The sequence below is a fragment of the Diabrotica undecimpunctata genome, chromosome 3 (assembly GCF_040954645.1).
Source record: "Diabrotica undecimpunctata isolate CICGRU chromosome 3, icDiaUnde3, whole genome shotgun sequence".
NCBI lineage: Eukaryota > Metazoa > Arthropoda > Insecta > Coleoptera > Chrysomelidae > Diabrotica > Diabrotica undecimpunctata.
In genome coordinates this window covers 69,758,512-69,771,568 of record NC_092805.1, presented here as the reverse complement: position 1 = coordinate 69,771,568, position 13,057 = coordinate 69,758,512, and the positions used below count along the sequence as shown (strand labels likewise).

Below are 13,057 nucleotides of genomic sequence, written 5' to 3'. Positions count from 1 at the left end.
AATTTTCGTTCCTTGTTAACAACATTCCTAAGGCCTCGTAGTGCTCAAAACGATCACGTAAGAAATCTGCTTAAGATGATAACAGATGAGCGATTGTGCTTAAATCCATATTTTCCTTTTGTGCTGCTTTATTAATCTCATTAACCCTTTGTAAAACGTCAAGCCAGAAAATTATTCCATTCTCCAACAAATCAAGTTTTTCCGATAGAGAAGCTGCTTCAACTCTTACATTTTTTTTTATTTATATCCGTTGAAATTTCAATCAAACATATTTTAATAAAACCGTAATTGCTTTTTAACGCTTTTACAACATCAAAACGAGAATACCAACGGGTTGTATTCACTCTTTTAGGTAACAGTGTCTGCCCCGACATAGGCGAATCGTTTATTGCACGAGGCAATAACTCCCACCTGTTTGTTGACACGGAAAAAAATTGTAGATAGCTTGTACCAACATAAAAAAAGATGTTGCTTCCAAATAACAATCTCCTGCATTTTGGACAATCAAATTTAAAGAGTGAGCAGCACACGGCACAAAGAGAGCTAAATCATTGTAAACACTTACGATCTATACGTTTTTATATATGCAATTTTTAAACCGAACTCTAGCAAAACTTTAACTACATATCTGTACATTACGAATATTGTCCAAGACTATGTAGTACCTTTCGGTTTACATATTGGAATAAATTTTCTTTGCCGTGTAACATAATATTCGTTCTTATATGGCGCTTTATATAACAAAATTTTAAATCAAGTGGAAATACACATTATTAATTGGTATAAATATAACTGCCAGACTTAAAATAAGTTAAACATGTCTAGATAAGGTGAATACTGACGTCAAAGGTTTCAGCTGTAAGTATCACAATGAGGAAGTAAAAGCTGTTCTAATTTAAATTTAGGAAAATTTTCATTAAGTAATGATCGACAGCGTTATTATAAATATTGGAAAAAAATATTATTTATGACCTTTATTTATTATTAATATCCTGATTTAAGCCATACAGCTCTTACTTCCTCAAAGGGAATAATTCATTCCCGAAAAACTGACGGTATTAAAAATATTTAGGTCTCGTGAAATATTTGATATAAGTTACCTAGTTTGCTTCAGATCGCACAAAAATTTTCGTAACTTGTCGCAAGCTCCGGAGATCGTACCGCTTTTTGATATTTAGTTAGTGTATGACTCGTACCTAGCATGAGACCCTGCTTATTATATACCACTGACTAGTCTGTGAGCACAGTCTTCTTCTTCTTCTTTTTATATAGACATGACTCTGTCTGTTTTTCAATGTGCCTCCAGTAAGTTGTCATTCCATCGTTTGCGTGGTCTTCCTACTGATCGTCTTCCTATTGGGGAACCGTCTCTTGCCGTCTTTACTACTATATTTGTTGTCATTCGGCTTATATGATCGTTCCATTCTACTCTTTTATTTCTTACCTAGTTTTTGATGTTCTCCACCTTGCATCTATGTCGTATATCTGTACTTCTAGCTCTGTCCCATAGTGTCTTACCATCAATTTTTCTAAGTGTTTTCATCTCTGCTGTTTCTAACATCCTTTTTGTTCTCTCCTTGTCAGGTCTTGTTTCTGCCGCGTATGTCATTATTAGTCTGTGTGTGAGCACAGTAGGGTACCAAAAGTTACTATCATTAAAATACATTTACTATAAAAAAACTTTGCATAGCCAACTGATCAGTCGGCTGTTACCATTAATAAGACTAAGTTGTACACCCTTTTCATCAGGGAAGATGTATTCTCCCTTCATGTTGAATCTTATAACATCGACCTAGTGATATTATTATATTATAATTTACAATGATTTTTACGTAAAAAAGGGTTTCTGCATTTGTATAGATTAGATTCAACTACTTTTAATGATTTTGCACTGATTATGGTTCGACTGGATCGAAAACGTTTTGGAGATTTGTAATCCTTTGGAAAACATTTTTAAAATATTTTAATAATAATGTGCTCAGAAAATAAGAAATAGGACTTGCTCAGTCATGATCATCTCTGCTTGCTCTAACAGTCAAACAGCGCTAAGGGCTTGGAAGCGCTTAAAGTCAAGTCTAAGCTGGTTTTTAAGTGCAAAAAAGCACTTGCTGATGTTGTGCGGTCCAATAGGGTTAACTTGGTATGGGTACCGGAACACAGGCATGGAATAGAATAAACAGGCTAACGTCCTGGCAAGACAGGGCTTATTCACTCTGCCGGTGGGACCCGAACCTATGATTGGAGTGTCCTTCAGTACTGGTCGGGGTAGTCTCAAAGAGCTTCTTCTTCGGAGGTTCCAGGACTCTTGAGCCAGTTGTGAAGGTATGAGACAGACAGAACAGAGGACAAGGGTCGGAGGAAACTTACTCGGTACTGACCTAACAAAGATGGCGGATTCTGGGTGTGGTCTTTATGCAACCGAGACAAATGAGAGAGTTACCATTAAAGATACTTATGGCTTTCTGTAAGTAACGGCAGGAAGGGCTCAGACTTGGAGGTCCTGCTGATTGTTGCAGATATAGGAGTCATTAGCAGCCTGGGATCCAGAAAGGCCATTTCATCATTTCGTATGATGTGGGTGATAAAATGGACCCCTTTTTAGGGGTTATAAATGGACCCTGTCCCGATCTCTCATAACCATACTATAAAAAAATGTGTGGTTCAAAGAAGAATGTAGCAAGAGGAAAGTATAAAGCAAAACGTTTATTGTCAATGTAATCCTAATGAAGCCCACGCATAGGAGTACAAAGAAAAACTAAGTAAGTTTAAAAAAAGATGCAGAGCCCTAAAAAGCATTACAATGAAACAAAAATCGAAGATACAGAAGATTTATTTATCGTATGGCATACAATAAGAACCCATAATTAAAAAAATCAATATAAAACGTTATATGAAGTATTACAACCGAACGTCTAATGTATTATTAATATAATGTAACAAATTTTCGGTCGCATTCAGGAACTCATCCCAGGGAATCGTCTTCGGAGGTATTCTTCAACAATGTGACTGACGGTCTGCCGCTGCGCATCACAGTCACACTCAGGAGTAAGGGCTTTTCCCCATCTATATAAGCTGTCAGCACATCTACCGCTGCTTGTTTTTATTCTGTTTAGCGTTGTCCATGTATTGCGGGTCAGTTCAAAGCCTGGCGGTTTCTGATCAATACAGGCCATTTGGTGTGCTTCCTGTGGCACTCTCCTATTGCTCTCCCATTTTCTTCTCTAAGCCTTTTTGAGGTTGTAATGTTCCTGATGTAGGCAGTTGGCTCTTAGAAATGGAGGATACTTGGAGCGCAGTCTGTTTATTTTGATATCAAGCTTATCACGGTGACTGGGTAGTTGATGGTTAGCCTTGATTTTTCGATATTGTCTGAGAAGAGAATGACTTCTTCGCAGTTTCGGCGGTGGAATGTGACTCAGAATGGGAAGCCAATAGTTCGGTGTTGGTCTAATTGTACCTGAGATCATTCGCATTGTCTGGTTTAATTGGGTGTCAATAATCTTTGTGTGTTTGCTATTGAGCCATACCGGGGAAGCATATTCAGCCACCAAGTATACAAGTCCGAGAGCAGATGATCTGAGTACGGAAGCTGAGGACCCCCATGTAGTACCACATAGCTTTTGGACTATATTATTTATCTTTTTCAGTTTTACTGTTCTTTGTAGGTGTTGTTTAAATCTTAATGTTCCGTCCAGAGTCAATCCAAGATATTTTGGTGTTGAGTTATAAGTGAGCAGTCGGTTTTCAAAGGGAACGGAGAGTTTTTTGTTGGCTTGGGCATTATTTAGATGGAAACAGCACACTGAGGTTTTCGTTACATTGGGCCGTAGCCTTTATTTGCGAAAGTATTCTCCCATAACGGCAAGGTCGTCCGTTAGTATTGTTTCTGTAGTATGCATGTTATTATGTCTTGCTGCAATGGCCCAATTGTCAGCGTAGCCAAATTTCTGCGAAGTTATCCCCGGTAGGTTTGCGATGTATAAATTAAACAGTAAGGGTGCCAAAACCGATCCCTGTTACAGCCCATTGCTGAGCTTCATTTTGACACTTTTAAAATTGCCCATTATGACTTGAAAAGGTCTGTCGGTGAGCATGCTTTCAATGAGTTTATTTACCTTTTGACACGGGATGGCATGGATTAGTTTTCAGATTAGTCCCTGTCTTCAGGGACAGCATCGTTTGCAGCTGAGGGGTCAATGAAAGCAACGGATGTTTTTTGCTTTCTTTGATGCTTTAATATGTGTTGTTAGGGATAGGATCTCATCTGTGCCGCTGCGGTTAGGTCTGAACGCTGTTTGCTCAATAGGAGATACCGAAGAGAAGTTGCGAAACAAAGAAATTATGTATTTCTACCAGGTAGTAAAGAAGACAACAAATGATTATCAAAGCAAGGGTACGTATATAAAATCGGAAGAAGGAATTCTTCTGAGTCTGATCATGTTCTGTCCGAATTGCTATGCTTGGCACTTGATATAAAGTATTTAGCAACATTTTGGGAATTATATTAAATGAGTGAGCGGAAACTTTATTGGAAGAATTTCTAAAGGATGTTAAGATCAACAGATGTACAACCGATTAAATTTTTGCTTGAAAATCAATTCATACAAACTGTTATTTTTTTAATTCAAACGAGGTTTAGGCGAGGAGACCCACCATCAACAACTTTGTTTAATTTAATTTTGGAAACAATAATAAAAAATAGTAATTTAGTAAGAAATAGAATAATTTTCAGTAAGCACCAGCAATTTTCGTCATTTTTTCCAATATTTGTCTGATGGATGATATGTGATCAGCAATAGATCTGTTTTTCAATAAACTTATTTAGTAGGATTTAATGATATTGTCAAAATAGTGTTTCAGACGTACGTGGAGTATCAGGAACAAAACTTTCTACATCGTATTATTGACAGAAAGCACCCAGCAAAGTTCGAGTAATCAAGCATCAACCCGAGATAAGAACAATAATAACGTACACAGCAGAAAAACCGAAGCATGAAGAACTTAAAAAAACCTTGTTTTAAAATCCTAACGAAATTAATCTCAATATTTTTTTTATAATTTGAATTTTTTACCACAAAAACATACCCTGAAGATGAGCAAACGCCTAAACTAGGTGTTGATTGCCAAAAATCAAACACTAAATCTCAAGGCATAATCAACAAAAAAAAAAAACATTCCTTTATTCATATTCTCAGTTAGCGGAAAATAGCTTTGATCCTTGCTGCATAGCTTTTGATAATGCCTTTCGCAGTTGCAGAGGAAACATCAGAAAGAAACAATTCCCTACCGTTGCTTTTTCAGTTTTAACAACAATGCAACATTACACGACAACAGTCAAAAATTAATTATGGGTAACTTCTAGTCTTGAAGAATCAGAAGTTTTTATTTTCAAAAGTTAATTAATTAGATATTAGAGATCATATCACATCAGTAAATATTTCTCAGGTTATTTGTTTGCAATTTTAAAAGTCTATCAAAAAATAAAATATTATCTCCTCAATTTGAATTATAATTATTTATTACTTAATTAACTTTTTTTAACTGTGCTGCGTTTAACATTTTTTCATGATAATAATATTGTCATTTTAAATGCCTTCACTGTTTTAGCATTCCCTCGTAGGCACGTTATGGAGAGTGTAGGTCTTGAAGAAGGAGAAGCCGTGGAATTTATGTCTTGATTTTCAGTGTTACTTACTGATAATATTCTTCAGTGCCAGTGCTGTCAATGGCGATATTTAACCGGTGAAGTTGAAAGTGCGTGGAAAACAATTGAATTGTAGTCACTAACAGCCGGATCGGAACACACAAATATGAAGGGGTGAGTTCAATATCTTTTAAAACAATATCGACTCTATTAGTACGTTAGAAGATATTCTTATTTTATCATTTAAATCTTTTATGGAATTTTACTTTTGTACAACTTTTGCTTGTTCAGTAATCTTTAAATACATTTTTTTTATACTATTAGGACACTTTTTATAAGAGATATTTATAGAGAGATTTTTTAATCGAAATTATTTAAATTTGTAATTTGTATTAGTTCTTTTGTTATCTTTCAGTTTAACAGTAAGTACAGTTTATTCATTTTTCAGACTATGCTGTATTGTGGCAAAGAATATCTAAATAAATTATGTTAAGTTAAAGTACTACACTAAGTATAACGAAAATTATACAAATTATGGACAATAAAAACCCATTATCTGAAGATGAGTAGTGGTTTAAAAGCAAAATACATTTAATGATTATTAATTAGGTGCTTCTTAAAGATAAAATATGATTGTAGAAAAGTTATAGCTCTAAGCTTAACCAATAACAGTGACAATAGTAAGCGGGAAAACGATTGGAGCTTTCCGCAATCGTTGGAAATTAAATAATAATTCAAAGTTAGCAAAACTAAGATCTTACGGACCTATATTTTAATCATAGTGCTTTGTGTTTGTCATTAGTTTGACTCCAGGACGTTTAAGGCATATATACAGGCATTCTAAACAAAAAAAAAATACAAATTGCATAGTAATTAAAAAAAGAAAATATATCTTATAAGTTCCAATTTATTTTATTTTATTTTACATTCATACTTATTATTATAGTTTCTTTAAAATTATTAGGTACTCCTTTTTTCATAATCTTCGGCATTAGTTATGTAAAACTAATTTCAGAATTTACCACTTCCCATTGTTTGTAGGTGGTCAAACCAATTGACTCTTTTTTACTGTTTAAATCTTGTGATCTTTACATCGTCGTATAGAATTTATATTCCTTTGTTCCACTTTTTCACCATATTTCCATATAAATTACGTCATTAATTGTTCTTAGTATTTTTAGCTCTTATTTCTTCAAAAGTTCTACTTCAGCTTTTCTTAATACCCACATATTAGATTTGTATTTGTAAATATAATTTTATTTTCGTTTCTTTTGCCACTTGAAGATTTTTGTGATTTATAGATTTCAAAGAGATCATCTGACATCTACACTTTTTATCACTGCGACCTGAAAGATCTTTTGTGTACCTAGGTGTTTAGCCCAACAGATCTAGACTACTCAGAAAGCTTAGTATTCTTAGTTCATCGTCGGCCTCAACGTGGCAGAGCCGGCTTCGAACTTAACGCTCCCTTATACACGGAGCACTTGCAATTTTGCACTAACATTCACTGATTTGCCCTAATGACTGTTCCAGAAAATATTCGGACGTCGTCGTAATAAGGACGACGACGATTGATAAGGATCATATTTATGATTTCAAATATTTTAAAAGTTTGTTGAGATCCTAGTATGATGACTTGAATAGAATAAATGAAAATAGACGACTTTAATATTCAACTTTTTGCTGACCCTAGTAAAAAATGGCCATACTGGCAAAATTAATTTTATTTCGTTTAAATTTGATAATAAAGTCGGGGCATTAATATTACTTTAATTATATTAAATTTTTACAAACATCGGCTATTTCTGGAGTAAAATATTACTTCGATCCTTATCAATTGTTGAGCACTGTTGTATTTGAAGGATAGAAAATTTCTTACATCTCTTGTTGTCATATTTACGGAAATGGATGTTGAAGACCTTTTGAATAGAATTGAAATGAATAGAAAGAAAATGCCACGATTAGTAGATAAGTCAAAGCATATCGAGGATACATCATTTATATTTTAGTATTATTTATACAGTTATCCATATAGTAACTAAAGATACCTTAGCACAAAATACGAAGATTTAACCTGAAACTCTAATCACATGCTATGATTTTTGTAACTGATATTTTTAAGTTAAAGTTGATTTCATATAATCGAATGAACTATCTTTTAATAAAATCCTTGCAACTCATAAATGTTGTAAAATCATTTTGATGTCTTCTGCTTTAAAATGTTTAATATGTCTGAATTTTAATATGTCTGAAAGTCGTAGAATTCGTAGAATAACTTACTGACTAATGGGCGTTTGTAGAAATGGTTTAACCATGTAGAAGCTCGGTATTGTTGTAATTAAATACCTATTTAGAATTTTCCTGATAATAGTATCTACTAATTGTTATACGAGTGCGTATATCTATAGCAGTTTTGCAGTTTGTAGAAACGGTTTTACTGTTTTGTGTGTGCATTCGAGACGGTACGTTAACTTGTCAAAAAATAAGTGCAATTTATTTTTAAACTTTTTTTATGTACTGTGCCAAAAACATGGAATATTTAGAGGTGATAAAACAAGAACAAATCTTAAATTTATATGCGCGACAAATTATTTTGAATATGTTGATATATACAACAAAAACAAATTCCGATCTGACTCAAACACAAATTGTTTCTACGACAAGTACAGCGCTGGGTGTTAGCGATAGGACAGTCTGGAAAATTTGTCAGGAAGGATTGGATCATAATGGAGACTTACCCAAAATTCTAAAAAACCCACGTAAACGGACCAGGAAGAAAACCAATCGGGAGTTTACCTACGATGAGAATATCAGGAGCCAATTGAGAAGACTTGTTCACATCACATGGAATTTTTCTTAAAGAACATACCTCCCACAATCAAAGCTATCCTCGATACCGTTGACTTACACGAACAATTGCCTAAATTTGCCAAAAGTACTCTATATCGACTATTGCGAGAGATGGGGTTTGTTTATAAAAAAAGTAGAAGGAAAGCAGTAATGATGGAACGTCCTGACATAATAAATTGGAGGCATAAATTTCTTAGAAAAATACAGAATTATCGAAATCAAGGATACAATATTTTCTATTTGGATGAAAGTTGGGTAAATATCGGACATATAGTAAATCAGGTATGGATGGATTCAACTATAACCAGTAATAAGGATGCATTTTTAAAAGGCTTGACTACTGGTCTAAATGATCCAAAACAAAGAGGTCCGAGATTTGTCTGGTTACATGTTGGATCTTATAGAGGTTTTCTACTAAATTCAGAATGTGTATTTTTAGCAAAAAATACACATTCAGGCGACTACCATGACGAAATTAGTCTTTCGAAGACTGGTTTGAAAATAAACTAATCGCAAACCTCCCAAAAGGAGAAAAAAATGTGGTAGTAATGGATAATGCTCCATATCATTCATGCAAACAAAATTTCCCAAGAAGCTCCTGGAACAAACATCAAATTCAAGAATGGTTACGAGAGAAGGATATGTTTTATGAAGAAGATTATTTAAAGTCAGAACTATTGGATGTAGCAAACAGTTATGCAGATATATACAAGTATAACATCGAAACTTTGGTCGAGAAATACGGCGTAGTAGAAGTATTACGATTGCCTCCCTATCACTGTGAGCTTAATCCAATCGAGATTGTTTGGAGCCAAGTTAAACATTACGTTGCAGTCCGAAACACTGGCTTTAAAAAAGATCGTGTGCAACAACTCATCCATGCAGCGTTTGCCAATGTCTCTGCTGAACAGTGGCAAAATTATATACAGCATGTTATCAGAATTGAAAAAGAAGTGTGGATAGCTGACAACCTACAAGAGGATATCCTACCGGTGATTATCACAGCCAACACCGGCAGTTCGAGTAAGGATCATTTTTCCGAAATGGCGTAGAGACTAGACACTGTTATTGTAAGTCTTATCTTTATTCATTAGATAGCGTTTAGGCTACATAAATTTTTGATTCTTCTATTAGCTTAATTTTATTCTTTGGTGTATACACACTTTTCTTTGTAATAATTGTTGAGACTGTTAATAGTAATAATGGATCCAAGTTGGTATATATCCTGTCGGTATATAAATTAACAATTTAAATTTGTAGCCACAACGGATCTACGAATTTTTTTTTGTATCAGTTTCCCTAGTAGACTCCGTTCTGTTGTTACACCCTGTATAATTTAGTAAAAAAGATTTCAAAGAAAATAGTTTTATTAAATTTTGTGTAATTTGCAAAATCTTGAAGATGTAAATAATGTTACATTTACTTCTAATAGGATTGCATGTTAAATTAAACGTTATCGTACAGGAGGGCCAACGCGGTCCTGTATCACACCAGCAGACTATAAACGTGCCTAGCGGCCTAAGCGGCAACGTCGATTCTCATTAGCACTGTACTGAAATCTTCTCGCGAATATAGAAGCAACCTGGAAAATTATTAAAAAATGTATCCTACAAGCAGCGGAAGAAGCTTTAGGTAAAAGAAAAGTTAACAGAAATAAACAGGAATACAAAACGCCATGGTACGACGAAAGGGTAAAAGCAGTAGCAAATGAAAAGAAACAAGCTTTCCTAACATACAAGGAGTGAAGACACCGGAGGCACGAGAAGACTACGTGAGAATCAGGAATAGAGTAAACCAAGAAATAGATAACATCAAAAAAGAACACTGAGAGAAATTTACTAAATATATGGAATACGACCTCTATGGATCCCAAAAAAGGTGTGGAAGATGATAAGGAGACAAAAAACAGAAATGAATGAATTTGTACGCATAGATAACATTACAGAGGAACAATGGACTGAGCATTTCACGAAATTATATGGAGAAGGAGAAGAAGAGAACAGAGAAATAATCATTAACGAAACTCACGATAGAGTACTAATATCAGAAGAAGAACTATAAGAACGAATAAAAAAATTAAAAACCAGAAAAGCACCTGGACCTGATAAGGTAAACAATAAACTGCCAAAATATGGAGGAACATCACTATCCAAATAGCTCCTAAAATTATTCGTCGATATAATAAATACCGGAGTAGTACCAGCGGAATGGAAGGAAAGTCTCCTGCTACCGATACTTAAAAAGGGAGACTCGAAAAATCCTGAAAATTATAGAGGCATTAGCTGATGAATAGTACATTAAAATTGTTAACGGCAATCATAAAAGATAGAATCGAGAAAAAATCGAACATGGCAGATAAACAACAAGGCTTCCGGAAGAACCGCAGCACAATAGACGCAATTTTTATTAACAGACAAATAATATAGAAGTCTATTGAATATGGAAAACCAGCATACATGTGCTTTGTAGATTTAAAAAGTGCTTTTGACAGGGTGAAGCGAAATGACATCTTAAATTTATTACAAGCTGAACAAATAGACCATCAGATAATAAGGACAATTAATGAAATTAACAAGAACAACAAGACCAGAGTTATAATGCCAACAGGGGAAACAGAATGCATAGAACTAAAAGGAAGAATCCACCAAGGAGACTCGCTCAGTCCATTGTTATTCAATATGGTGATGAATCAAATAATTCACGGAGTAAGAAAACGACACGGATACCACATGAGAGCGCATAAAATCACGATACTATGCTATGCCGATGATGCAGTACTAATTGCTGATAACGAAGATAACCTACAAAGGCAGCTCCACACCTTCAATATCACAGCAAACAAACTTAATATGAGAATATCAGTAGAAAAAACTAAATGTATAGTGATCAGTAAAGAGCCGCGTAGATGCAAACTAGAAATAGACGTTAAAATTGTAGAACAAGTAATTAAATTCAATTACCTAGGTGCAGATCACTTGTGACAGGGATATAAAAACAGAGGCCACAAGGTAAGCATCAAAAGCGGCAAGAGTAAGTGGTTGCCTCCGAGAAACCATATGGAAAAACAAATATCTGACACGGAAAGCAAAATGAAAGTATACAAGATAACAGTAAGAACAATCCTAACATAAGCAGCGGAGACAAGGACCGATAGAAGAAAGACGAAACAACAAATCAACAATATCGAAATGAAAGTATTAAGATCAATAGCGGGCATATCATTAAGAGACAGACAAACCAACAGAAGCATACGCGAACAATGCAAAATTCAAAATATTAACGTGGATAAAAACAAGAAAAAAAAACTGGAACGAACATGGGACCAGATAGATTAGCGAACATCTGTAAAAACAACAAGCCGTATAGCCATATATATATATATATATATATATATATATATATATATATATATATATATATATATATATATATATATATATATATATATATATATATATATATATATATATATATTATTGCGAAATCTTTTAAATTCTGTAAGTGTTTTAAAATGTATTTGTACGCCATTTTTTGTAATGTTCAAATTGTTTTAGTTTACTCCTGAAGAAGCTGTTAAATAAATGGCGAAATATTGAGTAATTTAGAAAAACGAAAGATTTTCATTACAGACCACTTTACCCGATAATTCGAACTTATTTATATATATATATATATATATATATATATATATATATATATATATATATATATATATATATATATATATAACCAATACTCTTCCAATCAACAAAATCCAAACCCACAGACACCGACTTTTATGTCTCAAAGTCAAATGCAAAATCGCCCATCTGTCATGCAAAGAAACCCAAACTTACAAAATTACCAACAAAGGGCTCATGTTTTTAATGAATACCCTGATGAATTTATAGAATCTAATAGAGATTACTATACAGAAAATAATCTTGAAACCGAACATTATTACGATTATATCAATGATATACCCGATACCTCGACAAGGCGCGTCCCATATGGCTGATAGGGAAAGTTCCTGTAGATATGCAGGACAGGTACGAATAAGGTATTGTCAAATAAGTACCCGCGGATCAACTGAAGATATGACATTAGCCAGCAGTAATGTCATTACTGGATTAAGGCTATGGGAAGTAAAAATTCTGTAGGCTTAATTCCAGATACTCACAGGCGTCACCCACATTATGAGTTAAACGGCTGTGATACTGCGACAACAGCAGCGTCTGACCCAGAGTGGGCGGCTGAAACACACTTACCAACCCGTTTGGCCAGCGTGGTGAGTTTACGGCCAATCTACCCCCCCCCCCCCCACCTTCCAAGGCAATGGTAGGATCGAGGAAAGAGCAGAGGGTGCTAAGAATCCCTGGGTTCTAGAAGATTGCCAGAAACAACGAAAACAAGCAACGAAACTGAATATTGCAACTTATAATGTCAGATCACTGATGAGAGACGAAAAGCTAGCCGAACTGGAAGAAGAAGTGAAAAAGATGAAATGGGATATCCTAGTATATCCCATTTCATTTCAGAAGAATCAGAAAATAAAATCGGCAACTTTGGATATGGAACACGAAA

General features: G+C 34.4%; 1 protein-coding gene across 2 annotated transcripts in view; it reads left to right on the top strand.

Annotated features, from left to right (window-relative positions):
* The first annotated feature begins 5,698 nt into the window (after positions 1–5,698).
* LOC140436891 (facilitated trehalose transporter Tret1-like) overlaps positions 5,699–13,057 on the top strand; it is a 132,270-nt gene continuing 124,911 nt past the window's right edge. The window contains exon 1 of one of the 2 annotated variants that reach the window (XM_072526050.1): positions 5,699–5,818. In XM_072526050.1, the coding sequence (XP_072382151.1) occupies positions 5,811–5,818 (8 nt within the window). In that variant the 5' untranslated portion in view covers positions 5,699–5,810. The remainder of the gene's footprint in view (positions 5,819–13,057) is intronic. The other variant, XM_072526051.1, reaches the window with a different exon arrangement.